Raw genomic sequence first — 19,793 nt, 5'->3', positions numbered from 1 at the left:
AAAAGATTTTCGTCAGATTTTGAGAGACTCTAGTCACGCTCATTCCGCTCGCCATTTCCGGGTGAGTCCCGACTGCCCTGCCTCCGACTGAACGTGTCAGGTCGGCCAAAATGAACGCCGACGGCCTCCCAGACTGACGACGGCACGGGACACACCAAACAGACTCGAGACACTGACCTCGCCAGACTGTCCAACGGCCGATTTTCGGCCCAGTGTGTCCCGGCCTTAAGACATTAAACACAATACAGGAAGTCCAGTTTGAGTAAGACATCCGTGAGTTAGAAGGCTTAACACCCAAACAGCAGTTTCTGCCACTCAGAAAAGTCACATTTGTTAGAATCTTTTGTCTGGATGATCACAAGGTCGACAGTATAAATGCAGCGTCCAAATTACAAAGGCATCTCCCAGGAATGTACTGTATGCTGTATTGATGTCACATTGTCGTCTGCCACAAGTTGAGTCTGGTTCAACTTTTTTGCCGGGTGACCCCGCAGATTTTATATTTATTTTTTTTTTTTGCTGAAGCCCTCTGCGTTGGCAGTGCTAGACTGGCCTCTTTCAAATGGATGCATTTTTTCCACACAGGGCGGAAGTCAGTCTGAACGTGGCCTAAGTGACTGCCTGACTCAATCAATCAATAACACACGGAGTAGGTACACTCACTAACTCTTTCACTCACTGGCTTCCAGACTGACTGGATGAATGAATGAATGGCTCAGTGTTTTGGTGAAAGACGTGCTGACGGACATGAAGCAACTTTACCGATACGCTCGCACTAACATTTATTAATTTAACTAACATTTCAAAGTCAAAGCCAGCATGTTCCACCACCGATGAAACCAAACTGTGCATGCTTGACATCAATAACCCCAGTGTGCAGAAAAACACAGTGAACTGATCTCCACACACACACGCGCACACACACACAGACAGACACACACACGCACCAACACACACGCAGAAGCACACACGCACAGAGGCAGGAAAGAATGAGGGCAGCAAATCAGAAAAACAGGAAGTATCCTTCAGGAATGAACTTGAGCAGCTGAAAAACAAACTTGTTGCCCCAAAATAAAGAAACATAAAAAAAAAAAAAACATCATAACCCAATGGCTGTATTTTACACCGCGACATTCATATGCCACTTCACTGTGACATGCAAGCAGCATACAAACTAAACATGAGCACAGAACAAACAGTTACGTTACAGGTGATTTGAACAAAATAATTCTCAACTTAATTGGTCAAAATCAAGCACCCGGTGTGTATACATCCACTGCTGAAAATAGTCCCAGACCAATGCAACTAATACTTAGGATGGGTTCAAATGTAGTAATAGAATTTCACTGCGTGGACTGTGTGTATGTGACGAGTAAGGAATAAAGTTGGTTTGTTAGGACTAGCTCATAATCAAAGCTATATAATCAGACCAGGACACCTCACTGTTAGAGCAACATGAAAAATGTAAAAAGGACAACCAGCTCAACAATAGCCAAACAGAGTATCCACAGAATTCTCGATCAAGTATCAGCAGCATATTAGAAAAAGAAAATAAAAGCCTGCAGTTTGAAGTCTCCTCAAAATAAAAACTAACCTAAAAAGCAAAACAGCATAAAACCCCCAAAACTGCATGTACAGAACATGGTCACCCACACAAGGAAATTAAAACAGCAAGCAAAGCAGCAGCAAGCAGGTGTAAGAGGAAGGAGAGAAGGAGGATGAGAGAGGATTGAAAGAAAAGAAGAAGGGTAAAAAAAAAAAAAAAAGAAGAAGGCTGACGTACTTGAGCCGGAGAAATGTCCGCTCCCCAGGGAAGTCGGCCCGTTCTTTCCACTGCTAACAGGAGGGGAAAACATCTACAAGACAAACAGAGCGCACATTACCTATTAAGAGCACTGGCACTATACACAGCAAGACACATGTCTACAGAATCCTCGCTGCAGCTACACATGAGAATTAGCCTCCTTCCAAAACGCCAGGGCAAAATTTGGCTGAAAAACACTGCTGCCAGATTCTCATCACATTACAATCGTGCTGGGAAATGTCTTAATTTTTATGGTCACTCAATATTCTTCATGTTCAGCTTATCAGAGCTTTTTATTTTTTATTTTTTTTACAGTTTTCAAAATAGTAGATATCACGTTTTGGAAGGAAACTATTTTGGGGTATTTACCGAGAAAAAAAAAGGTCCATCATCACTAGGGCTGGGTATCAGTGGATAACATTTCAAAACTAGCAATCAATACCAAAAAGATTTTTTTTTTTCTAGATTTAAATATACATGTGTTTTTCATTTAAAAAAGTAGCCAAGGCTTTCAAATGTCTCAAGAAGTCCTGCAACAAGTTTGCATAAATAAATTGCAGTCTGAAAATTGGGGAGATTTTGAATGAAATCAGGAACTACAGTATCTGAACAAAGAATAAATAAACAAAATTATAAATCTGCCCAAGGATTTAATGCCTGCAGAGGTGGGACAAAGTCACTGTTTTTCAAGTCACAAGTAAGTCCATAGTCAAGTCCCAAATCAAGACCAATAAGTCCATAGTCAAGTCCCAAATCAAGACCAACAAGTCCATAGTCAAGTCCCAAATCAAGAACAACAAGTCCATAGTCAAGTCCCAAATCAAGAACAACAAGTCCATAGTCAAGTCCCAAATCAAGACCAATAAGGCCATAGTCAAGTCCCAAATCAAGAACAGCAAGTCCTTAGACAAGTCCCAAATCAAGACAAACAAGTCCATAGTCAAGTCTTAAATCAAGACCAATAAGTCCACAGTTAAGTCCGAAATCAAGACTAACAAGTCCAAAGTCAAGTCCCAAATCAAGACTAACAAGTCCAAAGTCAAGTCCCAAATCAAGACTAACAAGTCCAAAGTCAAGTCCCAAATCAAGACCAACAAATCCATAGTTAAGTCTTTAGTCATGACAGGTAAATCTAGAGTAATGTCAAGAGAGACGTCCAACAAGTTCTAGGGTCAAGTCCAAAATCAAGACTAGTAAGTTCAAAGTCAAGTCCAACGTCAAGACAGGCAAGTCCTGAGTCCTATGAGAAACCGGGTTAATCCTGAGTCCCGTGGGTGACAGGTAAATCCTGAGTCAAGTCCCAGGACCGGTAAATACCAAGTCAAGTCCCTGGACAGGTAAATCCCGAGTCAAGTCCCAGGACAGGTAAATCCCAAGTCAGGTTCCAAGACAAGACCAAAGATACCCAAGTCAAGTCCAAACACAGGTTAAGTCAAGTCAAGGCCAACAAATCCCAAGCCAGGTCCAAGTCCTTTCCTTTGTGTTCCAACTCCTTAACAAGTCAGTTTGTGCCCTTTGACAAATTTCGTGTCATTTAATGTTGATAGTAGACTTTAAAACATTTAAAAACTAACTGATCAATCACACTAGGTTTGTTATTTCTGTTTTTATAGTTGACCATAGAACTGTTTACATCCGATTGTAATAAGTCACCTGTTATCTGTCTGTTGGTCAGTACAGTACGGACATACACACCTTTCCGTCCTGCTCGCGCTGCCTCATTGGCTGCTGTCAGAGTTGTTTTTTTTTATACCATTATGGTCCATTTTCTGGCTTTATGAGAATATTGAGTCCTTCCAAGTCAAACAGGTAGAGTCTAAAGGCCAGTGGTCATTAGTGATCAAGTAACAGTTGAGTTGCAAGTCTGAAGTATTCAGGGTTAGTGACACGAGTCCACACCTCTTGATGGCAGCTTTCCGTACTTGAGTGTTTTCAATACTTGATGCTACAGGCACATTTTTGGTCCGTACTCAAAATGCACCAAGGTTCGATACCCAGCCCTAACGATCACACAGACTCTCAGCTCAGAGCTGAACCCAGATATGAAGAGTTCATTTTCCAAAACACTGCGGGAACATTTTTTTGGGAAGCAGCAATAAATCAAATTCCTCATTCAGCATCTGTGAAAAAAATAAAAATAAAGCAGGATCACTCAAATCACCTGCTCAATTATTATTATTTTTATTTATTTATTTTTTTTTTTATAAAATGTGTTTTCATTCAAAAGTGTCACTTTTGCCGCGTGTTTGGCCGGCTCATTTTTGGAACGAAACGCTTCATATCTACGTTCTGTCTGAATGAGATAATCATCAGAACTAGTTACCATCTGCTCTACACATCTACAGGAAAATAAGCCCACGGTTGAAGACACAGACTGAAGCTGAATACTGAGTCCTGTTGTTTTAATGTGCAAGCTACTGTAAGAAAAACAGTTCATCAAAGTGAGACATCTGACCGCGACGGATGACCTCTGTGGGCAAACACTGGGCCCGTGTGTGTGTCGGCGTGTTTGATGGTGAAATCTCAGTGATCGTGGACACACTCTACTATACTTTCAGATGCTAAAAGCTTTTCAGGATTACAGGTTTTGCGGGGTTTCTTTGAACAGAAACACAATATAAGTCAATCAGACCCTGACTTGAACCATAAATGCTCGATCCGTCATTAGAGCTGCAGCGATTAGTCAATTAATCGATTGGTCGTCAGCTATTCAATTAATCGCCAACTATTTTGATAACCGGTTTGAGTCATTTGTTATGAAAAAAAAAAAAGGGGAGGTAAAATTCTCTGATTCCAGCTTCTTAAATGGGAATATGTTCTAGTTTCTTCTCTCCTCTGTGACAGTGAACTGGATATCTTTGAGTTGTGGACAAAACAAGACATTTGAGGACGTCATTTTGAGCTTTTGATCGACATTTTTGACAATTTTCTTACATTTTATGGAGAGACGAACTAATCGATCAAATAATCGACAGATTATTGAAAATACTGTGAATATAAAACGCCAGTTGCAGCCCTGTCAGTCATTGTTCTTCATCCGCAGCCTGTGGGGCCTGTTAAGTGTGTATGTCAGATGCTGAGGTTGCTCCCTCGCGGCTGCGACAAATAAAAGGGAAAACAAAAACGCTTGCGAGATAAAAAAACAAACAAAAAAAACTCTGATTATTAGCAGGTCTATCGATATCCCCGTCAAAGCACTCGGAGCTGCGGGTGTCAGCTTGTGGGCGTGCAAAGACAGATGATCGCATAAATTAATGCGACCGGCCTGCGTTTCTAATGAGAAGAGACACAGTCGAGCTGCTGCCTCCCTCCTTTGTTTGAACATTCTTTCACGGAAATATCATTTAAGACTAAGGCTGATGGCAATTTTTTTGGTAAACCTGAAAACTCAAACACAGGCTAAATGTCTATAATATTCCTGTGATACACCTCAGGGACTCTAGAGCTACTAAATAATTGTGTGATGATTTATTTTGTACTTTTGTCCACAAATATAATCCTATCATATTCCTATGGTGACTTGAGAGTATGTGTCTGCATCTAATGAGATTTATTTGCTGTATGTATTGTTACATAACGTATATTTATATCAACACAATATCCATTATAGAGACTTAATATGTGTCTTTGGTTCTAAATTATAAATACAATTATCTTATTTAATGTTTTCTTCTAATAAAAAGGTCACTGGACTAGTTTAGAAATATATGCTGAGTTTACAGGGATGTTACTGGACATTTGTGATACTGATGCGCTAAAATACTTCTATAAAGACTTTAGAAAAGGTATTTATGATATAGACATAAGCATATATATAGTCTATACACCACATACTGTGCAATTAAAATATTGCTATTGAGGCATATTAAAAGGCTGTGGTTCTCATTTCTGACCTAACAGTGATCTTAGTGTATGTCTTTTGTTCGAAATCTCACAATATTCTTATAGAAATCAGAGATTATCATGTTTCAGTGAGGTTATAGTGAGTGGGGCCGGATTAAAATAAATCGATTCACCAATTAAAGTCGATCTTTGATTGAGTGATCTGATATCGATTAATAAAATCTCGAAATGTGTCTTATAATTGATAATTTAATATATGCCCTCTTCTTCTTTTTTTTAACCATGGATGTGGTGATGTATACATTAATCTGGTGCATTATAAAAAAAATATTTGAGGGCTGCTTGGACTTGCTTGGACAATTTCGACTTAATTGAATCGGAAATGTAATCCAAACGGGACCTTGGAAATCGGAATCGATTCACCAAATCACTGGCGATACCCAGCCCCGATATTGACTTGATACATACTATATAAAGGATTCTATATTGGAAACAATGGAAATCCTATAGGACTTTTTGACTTAGGGGTGTTTATTGAAACATCACTAGAATGCAGCTAAAGGGAAATATTGTGTCGGATTAATCACTCTTTTAATAGCTTTAGAATTCAAATCTATGATATCTTGACACTGTTTCTGTAATGCTCTTACAGTTACAGTGTGTGGGCCTCATCTGTGATCTCGTGATATTTGTTTATTGCCTTAACATTCCAATGGAGATTGAAATGTATATATTAATGGGGATTATGTCTCCTATTTTGGGCATTTCGTGCAGCATCACTATTCTCACATCTCATAAGATATGCTAATAGTGCCTCTTGTGATATTCCTAGACTCCTCCGGTCACTTACATTGTGCATGCAGGCCTCAGCTGTGATCTTATTCTCTTTATTGCATTAACATTCTTGCAGGAACTTACAATAGGCCTACTGCAAGAAAATGTACTGTAGTGATTTTTTTTTTTTTTCCTATATTTGCATGTCATTCAGTACCACGAGCCTCATTCCTACTGATATTTTCTGATTACATTATGTTCGGGCTGTCTCTCTACATTTCATAACAATATTACTCAGTCAGGTTTTTTTTTTTTTCTCTCTCTCTCTCTCTCTCTCTCTCTCTCTTCATTTTGGGGTGTTTCAGTTGGGTTATTTTTTTTTTTTTTTTTCCTCCTCCTCTTCAGACCAAAGTTGCTCCCAGAGGAGGAGAGGCGCACAGAGAAACATGGCCGAGAGCGGGGGACACTATTTCCTGTGCATCAAGTTCATAACACAGGCTGTTCTTTAAAAGAATTAAATAAAAAATAAATAAAAAAAACTTTTAACTTTGAAAGCGAGTCCTGAGTCGGAGCAGTGAACAGCCTGCTGCAGGAACATTGAGACTGCGGACAGTAAAGTGACACAGTGCTCTCTCTGTGTGTGTATGTGTGTGTGTGTGTGTGTGTGTGTGTGTGTGTGTGTGTGTGTGTGTGTGTGTGTGTGTGTGTGTGTGTGTGTGTGTGTGTGACTGTCATGCAGGTTCCTGATTCCACCATCGAGCCTTTTTTTTTTTTTTGGTTGCATCTGAAACAGTGTGTATACAACACGGTGCAGGGTGCATGGAACAGCCTCAGAAAACTCACACTGACAAACGGAAAAAAATAAAAATAAAATAAAGAAACATTTTCTAAAATCCTATCACGGGCAGAGTAAAAAGCAGGCTACACATGAAAGGGTTAAAAAAAGGACTTAAAATGAGATATACTACCATGGATGTTGGGAACATTTTCAAATCGCTGTTTCGCATCTATAAGACAACAAAATTACCAATGCAGCATCACAATTCTCTGCACACACATACACACACACACACACATACACACACACACGCACGCACAAACAAAAATGAAATTACAAAACCAATAATATGCACTGACTTTCCTGCAAGTTACTCTACATAAACACACTTTTTTGTGCAAACAGTTGGAAGACTGAGTGAAGGCTAAAAAAAAATAAGCAGCTTAATGTGCCGTGCAACTCCTATGGCTACATTAATAATGTAAACAGTGGCCGCTGACAGGGACGTCTTTTAATGTTCTCCTACGGCTGTCATGATACTAGTCATTCTAGTCATAGTAACATTTAAGAACAACATCGGTGTCCTTACCGCGCTGAAATCCAGTAAGTCACTCAGTTCCTTGTCTGTCCCCAAAGCTGCCATCCGCTGTTGATGATGCATTTTAGCAAAATCTCACGGACCTAAAAAGCAGAGAAACAAATGAAGAGATAGATAGACAGACAGACAGACAGAGGAGGACAGGTAGACAGATTGATAGATGGAGAGATAGAGGGAGGGAGAGCGGAGAAGAGAAACTAGGAAGACCTCGGCTCTTCTTTCTTTTTTCTTTTTTCTTTTTTTTTGCGCACCGCACCGCACCGCACCGCTCCGCTCCGCTCCCGGATCTCTTTTTCCTCCACGGCGAAATAAATCCAGTAAAACGAGCCCGCAGCCTCGATCGCAATTCTAGTTCATCCTCGGGAGCACCGGGCTCAGTCCCGGCCGGGGTTCCTGCTTTGGTGGCACGAAAGAAATCGCAAGAAGAAGAAGAAGAAAAAAACTGACAGGAAATAAAAGAAGAAGGGGTAGGGCGACAGGAGCGGAGTCTTTTCGCGTGTGTTTTGGTGTGTTTTTCTCCAGCCAAAAAAACCAAAAAAAAAAAAAAAAGACAAGTCCGAGCTCTCCCCGCGTTAACACGCAGTTTGTCCGCCGCGACTCACGCAGGATCCAAATAAAATAACACGCTGGATCTCAGCGAGCCTCTCGGGGAAGGGGGGAAAGGAGATGAAATGTGTTGGTGGCTGTTTGTTTGTCTGTGTGTGTGTGTCTGTGTGTGTGTGTGTGTGTGTGTGTGTGTGTGTCAGAGGAAGAGTCCAGGCAGCGCTGACCGCGGGCTGAGGGTCCCCCCACTTCGCTCGGCTGCGGCTGCTGAAGATCCCCGGGTGGAGTGCAGGACGGAGCCCATGTGCGTCTGGCACAGCCTCGGTGCGATACATGTGTCGGTGCGGCCACCTAGCTTACACTCTACAGTCCGACAGCACCGCGCCGAGCTGCTGCTGCTGCTGCTGCTAAACAGGAGAGAGCAGACAATCTGTGTGTGTGTGGGGGGAATAAATTGATTTCAAAGAAAAATTGGTTTGTCGGGTTTGATTGATTGATTGATTGGCTGATTGGTTGCAGTGATTGTCCAGTTCTGTAGGGAAAGGTTATTTTTTTATTTTTTTATAGGAACTGTAAGCCTAAACTATATAAAACTTTTTTTAATTATAAAAAAAAAAAAATTACCAATATTTATATGTCAACTCGTAATCTTTTCATTACCATGAGGATTAGGGACACGTGAAAAATATATTTGAGTTTAGAGTTTGAAGTCAGAAGTAGTTTGACTGTGTAGTTTGAAGTGAGGCATTCTGACTTCAAACTCTCAGATTTTTGAGAAAAAAAAAAAAGTCAGAATCCCGACTTTAAAGTCAGAATTCTGACTTTAAACTCTGAACTCAAATAAAAAAAAATGTTTTCACATTGGCCCTAATCCTCTTCCATAATTTATTTGTTTATTTCATATTTTTTATTTTAATAATTTAGGTGGTCTGTTTTTTATATCATTTATTTTACATCTCTACATATGTCTTATGTATTTCTGAATCTTTCTTGATGTATTATATGTGATAGTTTTTGTTATGCTTTTTTTTTATTGGTTTGCCTAACAAGTGTATGAAACAAGTGCAGTGCTTGACCTGCATGCTAACCCCCCCATGGGTCACCACTTAAACCACAACAGTGCCAAATCCCACCCCTCTGGAAATACTTTACAGTACTTTGCTTTTTTTTTTCTCTCTCTCTCTCGTGCAGCCCACAGCCTGCAGGTATAAAATGGCTGGCCTATTTCTGCAAATTACACCCTGCATATGCAGGTTTCTCTCAGAGAAAAAGCCAGCTAAAACACACAGGTGCAGGTAGGACATAAAGGCTTATTTGTTGCGGTGGAAAGTGGTGCTGCCTGTTGGCCCTTCACAGCCTTTCGCTCTCAAACAAACTACAAGCCATCTAATAGCGTATAGAGAACGCAGTAGAGAGCACAGACCCACTCGCTGTTACAAAATTCATGAGCGCAAGCATGTTTGAATCTGTGTTATGTTCCTGATCTGAGGTGGATTTAATCAACCGTTTTGATGTTGAAAGGGTTGACGGGACGATCTTGTCACACATGAAGTGGACAGTGAGCACATCACAATTCTCTTTATGCTCTTTATCAAGCCAGCACGCACCTGACAGATGAGACTGTCCTCCCCTCCCAAAAAACGCTCCCATAGGTCGTTTGTTCAAGCAGCACTTACTAAAATTACTAAAATATTTACTTTTACAGTGACAGCTCCCTCTAGTGGCCATATTAGTTATGACGGGAGCAAAGCAGGAAGTAAGGTGTACGAACATCACGTTCGGCATCACGTGCGTAACCGGAAGTAGAGTAACGTCTGATTTTAACGCTAACCACGATCTTTTTCGCAACTTAACAAAGTTGTTTTTTTGCCTAAACCTAACCAAACTGACCGTTTCACAACATTAAAGACGTGTTTAAAACTGCGACCGATTAAGGACAGAATACGCTCCTTTGGGTCATATTAGAGGGTACGAACAAGTGACGCATAATTCAATTCAATTCAATTTTATTTATAGTATCAAATCATAACACAGGTTATCTCGAGACACTTTACAGATAGAGTAGGTCTAGACCACACTCTATAATTTATCATCGTAGGTTTGGAGGACTTGTTGGGACAGACACTTGCGTACTGTGCATGAGCCCCAAATTCATTTATAAAGCAGAACAACAACAGCAGACCAAAGTGCTGTACAATCAAAGATAATACAGACATCAACAGAACACAGTAAACAGTCCGACCAGAAAAAACGCGATTATGCGATCGCATAATTCAATGCATAATCAGCCAAAGTCCGCATATTTATGCGGGGGCCGCATTTTTTCAAATACGCCGCATAAATTGCAGATTTCCGCGCAAAATATGCGGAGCTTGCATGATTTCATAATCCCCGCATTTTCGTTGCAAAAACATATATCTTAGCAGAAAGTTGAAAAATGTTGTGTTTACTTCACACAAGAGCAGCCATTTCCCCCTGTTGCCATGGGAACGTTATTAAGTGACATAATTACTATAGGTGTGGGAATCACCAGAGGCCTCACGATACGATATCATCACGATACTTACAGTACAGGCCAAAAGTTTGGACACACCTTCTCATTCAATGCGTTTTTTTATTTATTTTCATGACTATTTACATTGTAGATTCTCACTGAAGGCATCAAAACTATGAATGAACACATATGGAATTATGTACTTAACAAAAAAGTGTGAAATAACTGAAAACATGTCTTATATTTTAGATTCTTCAAAGTAGCCACCCTTTGCTTTTTTTATTAATAAGGGAAAAAAATCCACTAATTAACCCTGACAAAGCACACCTGTGAAGTGAAAACCATTTCAGGTGACTACCTCATGAAGCTCACTGAGAGAACACCAAGGGTTTGCAGAGTTATCAAAAAAGCAAAGGATCTAAAATATAAGACATGTTTTCAGTTATTTCACACTTTTTTGTTAAGTACATAAGTACATGTGTTCATTCATAGTTTTGATGCCTTCAGTGAGAATCTACAATGTAAAAAGTCATGAAAATAAAGGAAAGCATTGAATGAGAAGGTGTGTCCAAACTTTTGGCCGGTACTGTATGTCATGATACAATATTATTGCGATTTTAAAGATATTGCAATATCGATTTTTTTCCCCCACCCCTAGTAATTACGCGACGTGAACATCATCGAAAAGCAGGGTGTCGGGGGAATCACTTTTTTTTCTCTTTTTCATCAAACCGCAGTTTATTGCAAGTTCCTGCAATTTTTGCAAGTTCCCACAATTTCATTGCATAAAATTGCATAAATATCCCGCATATTCCATCGCATTTTTTTAAGAAAACGTGCCACATAATCAAGGATTTTTGCCCGCAACAATCACAAAAGAACTCCTCATTTTTCTGGAAGGACTGAGTAAAGATACAAGGACCAGTTTAAAGACAAATTGACAATAATAGTAAGGCAACTACCATAGTGTGTTTAAAGCCTGAGAATAAAGATGTGTTTTAAGACGAGATTTAAAAACCAGGCACTGTAGGGGCCAGCCTAGCACGTAGAAAGGCAACTCATTCCAGAGTTTGGGGGCTCCAACTCTAGAGGCGCGCTCAACGATTCTCTTAGGGGCCATCCACACGGAGACGCTTTTTAATGCAAACGCACCTGTTTTGCATCGTTTGGGCCGATCATCCAAACCGATCCTGTAAACGCACTGCCTTAAAACGCACGTTTTTTGAAACCTGGTCCCAGGGTGAAAAAATTCTAAAAGGGCTCCCTTTTGGCTTCACTTGGATGGCAAAACGGCATACGTTCGTATCAATGATGTCATCGCCACACCCCTCGACCTCCATACACCCTCTCTTACCCGCGGCCACTGACACACACGACTGCGGTGAAGCTAAGCGAGCATATCCCATCTCCATGGTCAAACCAGCTCACTTCATCTAAATACTTTGTCTCTGCTCCCTGACCCTTCCCTCTGGATTCTACACAAGATATATTGCTAACGTTATGTAGCTAACGTTAAACATCGCTAAAGTAGCTGACCACTCCAGCAGCAAAGTAACGTTAACGTTAGCTGCTATGGCTATCTGTTTATAAAGTGGAAGTAGACAAAGTATCAACTAGCTAGCTAATGTGTCTGCTTATCAACTCCTTGAACGGATTGTAGTAACTTTTACCACGGCTTATTGTAGAAAGGCTACTGCAAGAAAAACGTGTAGATTATCAAAAAGACATTGGATCATTGATGTTTGTTTGACTGCCGATGTTAGCGCGCTAACGTTAGCTCGCTGCTAGCGCGCTGCAATCATGTCCGATGGCAGACAGAATTGCAAAATAAAAAGCAATCCAACAGTATATTATACAATGTAAACAAAGACAAGTTTTCTTGCGGCGGCCTTTATAAAATGAGCAGTGCTGAAAGTTATTATAGTCCACGGATGTATTAAGAGAACGTTAGTCTAGCTAATCATGTTATGATGGGAAGTGGAAGTGACTATGCTCTTCTTCTCCGTTTTTTGGTGAATTTCTGTAGCAGAAACTAATAGTAGTAGTAGGCCTGGAATATGAAATAGCAATGCTGTAGTGTAATTAAAAATAAAAAAAAATACACTTCCTTTCCCTAAATTTAAGGTATAGACGTTTGAAAGTGTAGTGAACGTTGTGTGGATGGATGTAAAGTTATATCTGCATAATGTAATAATATTGTCTTTTGCCAACATTCGATATTTACACCGCTAAAAAAAATATTTTGCATTATGAAAATTTGCTTTGTCAGGGCGTTCGTGAACTTTGCTTAGCCATGTCACCAGATGTCACGAGAGCATGTTCCTGAGACAGGACAAACAAAGTTCATTTTCTCCTGATGTGTCCATTTGAAAAAAAATACCATTTCTTTGTCAGAAGTTTCGGGAGATATGTGGCTTGTGAAAAATGCCATAAATACCATAAAGTAGAGTACCATAAAGGTCCTGCATTTTTAGCTGTGGCCTTCATATAAAGGTCCTCAGTAGGGGCTCAACAAACAAATTGCATCCCAAATTGCGAAATAAATCCCCACAGAAATACACTACACACCTTACGCTATAACAATAGACATGAATTGAGTGAATATCGTCACTCTGAGTCGCCAACCAAACAAAATGTTCTCAGGTTGTCAAGTCAAACCAAGAAGACAAACTAGCATGGATGTTGTGAAGCGAATGATGTGTTGAAGTGTGTTCGTATAATGCTGACAGAATTACACAGGTCGGTTAAGGCTGATATGATGCATCATCACAGTAACAGTGTCACAACTGGCTGTCTGGAAAGATATCAATCGAAAATGTCAGCATGTAAAGTTATGCAAACGTTAGAGTAAATGGGGAACATGCAAAATCACTAAAAAAACACCACACCTAAATGACAGAATAAATAATTTGTTAGTACAGTGCAAAATAGCCCATGTGAGAGGTTTTCTGACCTAAGACAAAAGTACAGTTTTTAAGTTGAAACGACTAAAACTATTTGGTTAAGGTTAGAGAAATTGCATATTCATGGTTAAAACTAACCATACATTAGCCTCGCTTTGCCAGACCATCCTCCACAGCGCTGCGGGGGAGGGTCTGGCTAGTCCACACAGCATTCCGGGATGGGAGAAAAACGTGCTCTGGTTTTTTGGAAATTCTTTAAAACCATCACAATCCCCACGGGCGGCGCTAAGCTCCGCATGGAGATGGAATAGCCTCGGGATGAGCTTGTTTTGGTGGAACGTGTACTTTCAAAAGTTGTTTTAGTCGTGCGTGAGAAAACTCAGGTTGGACAGATAGTCTAGCTAGCTGTCTGGATTTACCCTGCAGAGATCTGAGGAGCAGTTAACCATAGTCCTCATACAGTCCTGCCAACCTGGAACAGTCTGGGGTCATGGTTTCAACAAGTACCATACGCCGCACACTAAACCAAACAGGGCTTCATGGGCAAAGGCCAAGGAAGACATCATTGCTGAGGAAAAGACATAAAAAGGAACGACTGATATTTGCCAACGAGTAGCTGGACAAACCGCAGTCCTTCTGGGAAAATGTTCTGTGGACAGATGAAACAAAAATAGAGCTTTTTGGCAATGCAGACCAACAGTCTGTTTACAGACGGAGCAATGAAGCCTACAAGGAAAAGAACACCCTACCAACAGTTAAGCATGGTGGAGGATCCATAATGCTGTGGAGCTGCTTTGCTGCATCTGGTACTGGAGGCCCTGACCGTATCACAGGAATCAAGAAATCAGAGAATTATCAAGAGATTTTAGAGCGAAATGCTCTACCCAGTGTAAGAAAACTTGGTTTGAGTCGAAGATCCTGGGTCCTCCAGCAAGGCAAAGACCAAAGCACACATCCAAAAGCACGCAGAAATGATTGAAAAGGAAAAAATGGACTGTTTTAAAATGGCCAGCAATGAGTCCTGATCTCAATCCGATTGAAAATCTTTGGGGTGAGCTGAAATCTGGAAAATACCAGCTGAGAAGTGCAAGAAGCTTATAGATGGCTATATAGAAACATTTGGAGGCTGTCATCACTGCCAAAGGGTGTGCAACCAAATATTAAAGAGGGCTGCCGTTATTGCTGCACATGATGTTTTTTCTGTTTCTTCTTTGAAATTACAATATGCAAGTTGAAAAAAACTAATTTCTTTGTTAAATTATTTTGGACCTCCAATTAAAAGATCCTGATGATATACAGTACAGGCCAAAAGTTTGGACACATTTTCTCTTTCAATGCGTTTCCTTTTATTTTTTTATTACTATTTACATTGTAGATTCTCACTGAAGGCATCAAAACTATGAATGAACACATATGGAATTATGTTTAACAAAAATTGTGAAATAACTGAAAACATGTCTTATATTTTAGATTCTTCAAAGTAGCCACCCTTTGCTTTTTTTTATCAATAAGGGAAAACATTCCACTAATCAACCCAGACAAAGCACACCTGTGAAGGTAAAACCATTTCAGGTGACTACCTCATGAAGCTCATTGAGAGAACACCAAGGGTTTGCAGAGTTATCAAAAAAAGCAAAGGGTGGCTACTTTGAGGAATCTAAAATATAAGACATGTTTTCAGTTATTTCACACTTTTTTGTTAAGTACATAATTCCGTACATTAAAGCATGTAAACATATTACATAACAGAACCCCAAAATACATGTGTGAACCTGAAAATGCACAATACATGTCACCTTTAACAATGATTTAAATGATTATGTGTAATTTGAGAGGTGTTGCTCATGGTGATAAACCCCCCCCCAAAAAAAAAAAAAAAAAATACACTCTAAAGTTTCCCCTAATGTACGGAGCTTTTAAGTTTTTGGTTTTAACGCACATACAAATTGTAAATTGGTAAATTGAATAAATTCTAGTTTAATATACGGTATGGCTCACCCTCAGCGCTCTCCCAGCACCGACCCGCAGCCCGACAACAAGCTGGGGAAGAAAGTGAAACATTTAGCAGATAAAGAGACCGAATCTTTTCTCAGGGGCTGGAGACCAAAAACAGAGCAGACAGGTAGACACAAACATGACTCCAGTGAGATAATATTCTCTGTTGTAGGATGTGTAAACAAGAAACCGTTTGCAAAAACTTTAGCAGAACTTACAAGGCCATAATATATCAATAATATAGGTTGTTCCACTGCACCCAAATGGGAAAAAAATATAAAATCAGATAAAAGAATGAAAGAAAGAAAGCAAATATAAAAACAGGAAATTCAGGGAGAAAAGATATTCTGTTAAGCTGTTTCTCGGGCTGGTGGCCTGTGATCTGTTCTCAGTGGCTAATACTGAATGAAATGTGAGCACATTATAACAAACCTATTTCTTTCTTCACTTCTTTCATTCTTCCATTAGTTCAGCACTGTATGACCCTAACTCATCTTCAATTTAACAAAAAACCAAGCTGAGCTGTTAACTTCTTGCTAGTTCGCTTTCATTATCAACATGTGAGCGCAGGAAAGAGTAAGATTCAAACAACATATCCTGGTTTAGTCTGAGAGTGTTAACCTTGAAACAGAGCAGGAATGCACACGGTCTGACACAGTACATCTGGGTCCAAACCGAGCTACAAAAGTCATCCTGGATACAGTAGATAGAGGCTTAAATGATGAACTGGAAAGAAGGGGGTGCAGGGGACATTTTTCCTGGTGTGACTCAGTTAGTGGAACAGCTGTATAGTTTGGAAATACTAGCCTACAGGTAAATAACAGAAAAAAAGAGATATACACATATAAACCAGTGCACAAAAGATACACTGATAAATGATGTATTATACCTGAATTCCTTGGCATAAACTAGGATTACAAGTCGTTACTGTACAATTAAAATACAAATTATTTTAGCATTTAAAGTAAAAATGTAAGTTGTTCAAGCAAATCCAGCCTCTCTCTTTCAGTCAGCAGCAGTATTCAAGTTTCCGTCCAAATCTAACGCAATCTTTGAACAAATTTCCAGATCACATCATGTAATGGGGGCATAACTTGTTTGCAAGGTTGTATTGTGTGCACTGTTTTTTGGTTCACTTCCTAAATTTGGGTCGGATCACAGTCTCGAAGTGAATCAAACTCTAGTGCACTTGAAAGAGAACCGAGACCCACGTTTACCACCAGAGTTTGGTTGGTCTGCACCAACATTTGAATGAGCTTTTAAACCACCCCAAACCAACCAGACTAACCGACAAAACGCTTCAGTGTTCGGTTAAAACCAAGGGGGTAAGCGTGCATCTGGAAAGCGTGCCTCCAATGGGGAAATTCTAGGCTAACAAGCCATCACCTCCCGATAGCATCCCATTGACTCCCATTCATTTTGGCGTCACTTTGACAGCAAATAACTTTACATCTGAAGCGTTTAAAGACTATTTGTCCATTGTTTATTTCTTAAGAAACACGACAATGTATAAAAGGCTCCATTACCTTGTACCTCACGTTATGGCTCCATAGCAGACGTTTTTATAAAAATAGGCTAACGATTGTGTCATAACCACGTGACTTTCTGTCGCACAGTGCAGAAATTACCGTATAGTCAGGAGAAGCTCGCAGGCAGTTTCGACTTACATTAGCTGTTTAAGTTTAATTACTAACGTTAACTAGCATTTTAGTTAGCAATAATTATAATTGGTGTCCATGTTATCTCCTTACATATACCTACGCTCTCCATCTCTGCAAGATTGGGAATGATTGAGGTTTCTCTTGGCACAGCTACCAGAAAACTTACAACTTTCAGACAGGTTGCTCACGTCACATCTACGTCGTCAAGCTCAGTTTGAGGCTGGGCAGCACGCTCAGCCATCACCGGAAAAGTGACTTCACTGATCTCCGTAGAAATATATGCCGTCGCTGTGTCCATTGTTTTACTGTCTATGGTTTTCACACCTAGTTTGCTGTGGTCCGAATCAGATGAGTTCGTAAACTTGGAGCCTTTTCCCCTTGGTTCGGTTTCTTTTTCCACAAAGAAAAATCCAAGCAAACCAAAACGCATCACTACAAACCATGTGAGAACGTTCACTAAGCTTTTGGGTCTGATGTGTCTGGGTAAATACAGAAAGTAAATACAGCAAGAACATCCTGTGTTCTGAACTAATGCATATTTCCGAGAGAAACATTGCCAGGCAATTCTCCAACTAGCTGCCTACTATATTTATTACACAAGCTGCTACAGTTTGCATGCGTCCTAGGGTGCAACGCATAACTGGCTAGAGAGACCATTTAGCTCAAACTTGCAGAGTACAACCTGGTAGTTGGGTCAGATCGAGGTTGAATCAGGTTCCCGCCACAAACAAACCACTCCTTTTTGGCTAATTTGACTAAAATTGCAGATGTAAAATCACCCTTAGAGAAAGACCCAAGAAATGAGCTAATGTTTAGCCGTGCTGGCTCTGTAGATGACAATGTCGATCTGTCAGACTGTCTGTCAGTTGCTCAGTGGGTAGCTCAGTCCACCACTTTGGTCCAGTACAAAATATGTCAACAGCTATTGGTACAGACAATCATGCTGCCCAGAGGATGAATCTTCATGATCTTGGTAACCCTGACTCTTTACCCAGCTCCACCATCATGCCATTTGTGGTTTTGAGTGAAATGTCTCAACAACTATTGGATGGATTGGCATGATATTTGGTTCAAACATCCATGTTCCCTTCAGGATTCATTGACTACGTTTACATGCAGCCAATAACCCGTTCAAAACCGGAATATTAGCAATAACTTGGTCGCGCACGGCCATGTAAACACCGGCAAAAACCCGAATATGCTCATATTCCGGTTTTTAAAAACCCGAATATGCTACCTGGGTTACCCCTTTTCTAACCCGAAATTTTGGTCATGTAAACGCGTATCGGCATATCCCCATCAAAAGGAACATTGATTTGTGTTCTGCGCATGTTCTATTCGCAAGGAATCTTGATCTTTTGAGTAGAGGAACTTCTTGTATGCGCCAGAAAACTACGATAATAATATAGTTGTGCAGAAAACCTGCACGCAGTATACCGGAAGTAAACAAGAAGTAGAGGTAAACATGGCGAGACGCAGCACAGCATCACACTTTTGGATCGAGGAGGAAACCAATTTCTTTATTAGTGTGGTGAAAACCATGAATATAATGTCTTTTGGTGACGGCAGAAAGTACCAAGATAGTGAGATTTATAAGAAGGTGACCGAAAAGTTATTGCGTCTTAAAGTGATGGTTCGGAGTAATTTCACCCTAGGGTCCTTTGCACCATGACCTCGAGCCAAGCACCCCCCCAGAAGCTTTTTTCACCTGGGTCTAACATTGGGAGAGTTAGCGTAAGAGTAGCCGCGTGAATAGCTTAACGCCGAAGGCTAATGGATCGAAGTGTCTCTTAACATTACCCCACTAATAATGCCCGGAAATGATGCCAAAGGTCTACACTAGTATATATAGGTTATGCACTCATAAAACGATGGATTGGAAAGTTTGTAAAGTACACCCGAGAAGTTTACGTAAATAACACTTGCCTGCTGGCTTCTGCTCTCTGCTGTTGTTGTTGCTTACGTAAGACGAGTGCTTAGGGACATCTACAAATTACACACCCAAAAGAGATGCAACAAAAATATTTTTAATTTAACTTATTTTTTAAAGTAAGTGCTGTGCTAGTATAACTAGCAGGAGACAATTAATAATTGAGGTAAGTTTGGAGACATTACCTTATTTAATCATTAAATTAATAAATATTTTTGTTGCATCTTTTCGGTTGTTTTAATTTGTAGATGTCCCTAAGCACTCTTACTGCCCGGTAGTAACAGCAGCAGCAGCACAGAGAGCAGAAGCCAGCAGGCAAGTGTTATTTAAACAAAACTTCTGGTGTATACAAATTTTACAATCCATCGTTTTATGAGTGCACCCACCTATTTTAACTACTGTAGACGTTTGGTATCATTTCGAACTAGTTGAATTAATGTTAAGACACACTTCGATCAATTAGCCTCGCG

At 40.1% G+C, this 19,793-nt stretch overlaps 1 protein-coding gene across 7 annotated transcripts in view; it reads right to left on the bottom strand.

Moving 5' to 3' along the window:
- The window catches only part of LOC120544931 (transcription factor 4-like), a 403,968-nt gene extending 395,248 nt beyond the window's left edge, over positions 1-8,720 (bottom strand). For 2 of the 7 annotated variants that reach the window (XM_039778818.1, XM_039778815.1), the window contains exons 1-3: positions 7,789-8,720; positions 7,390-7,428; positions 1,784-1,856 (exon numbers count right to left, since the gene is read on the bottom strand). In XM_039778818.1, the coding sequence (XP_039634752.1) occupies positions 1,784-1,856; positions 7,390-7,428; positions 7,789-7,860 (184 nt within the window). In that variant the 5' untranslated portion in view covers positions 7,861-8,720. Of the gene's footprint in view, positions 1-1,783; positions 1,857-7,389; positions 7,469-7,788 lie in introns of all 7 variants that reach the window. The other 5 variants (XM_039778816.1, XM_039778819.1, XM_039778817.1 and 2 more) reach the window with 5 other exon arrangements.
- Positions 8,721-19,793: the final 11,073 nt, after the last annotated feature.

This window comes from Perca fluviatilis, chromosome 17 (assembly GCF_010015445.1).
Source record: "Perca fluviatilis chromosome 17, GENO_Pfluv_1.0, whole genome shotgun sequence".
NCBI lineage: Eukaryota > Metazoa > Chordata > Actinopteri > Perciformes > Percidae > Perca > Perca fluviatilis.
Note: the sequence above shows the minus strand (reverse complement) of the source record. Positions and strands in the feature narration are given on the sequence as shown.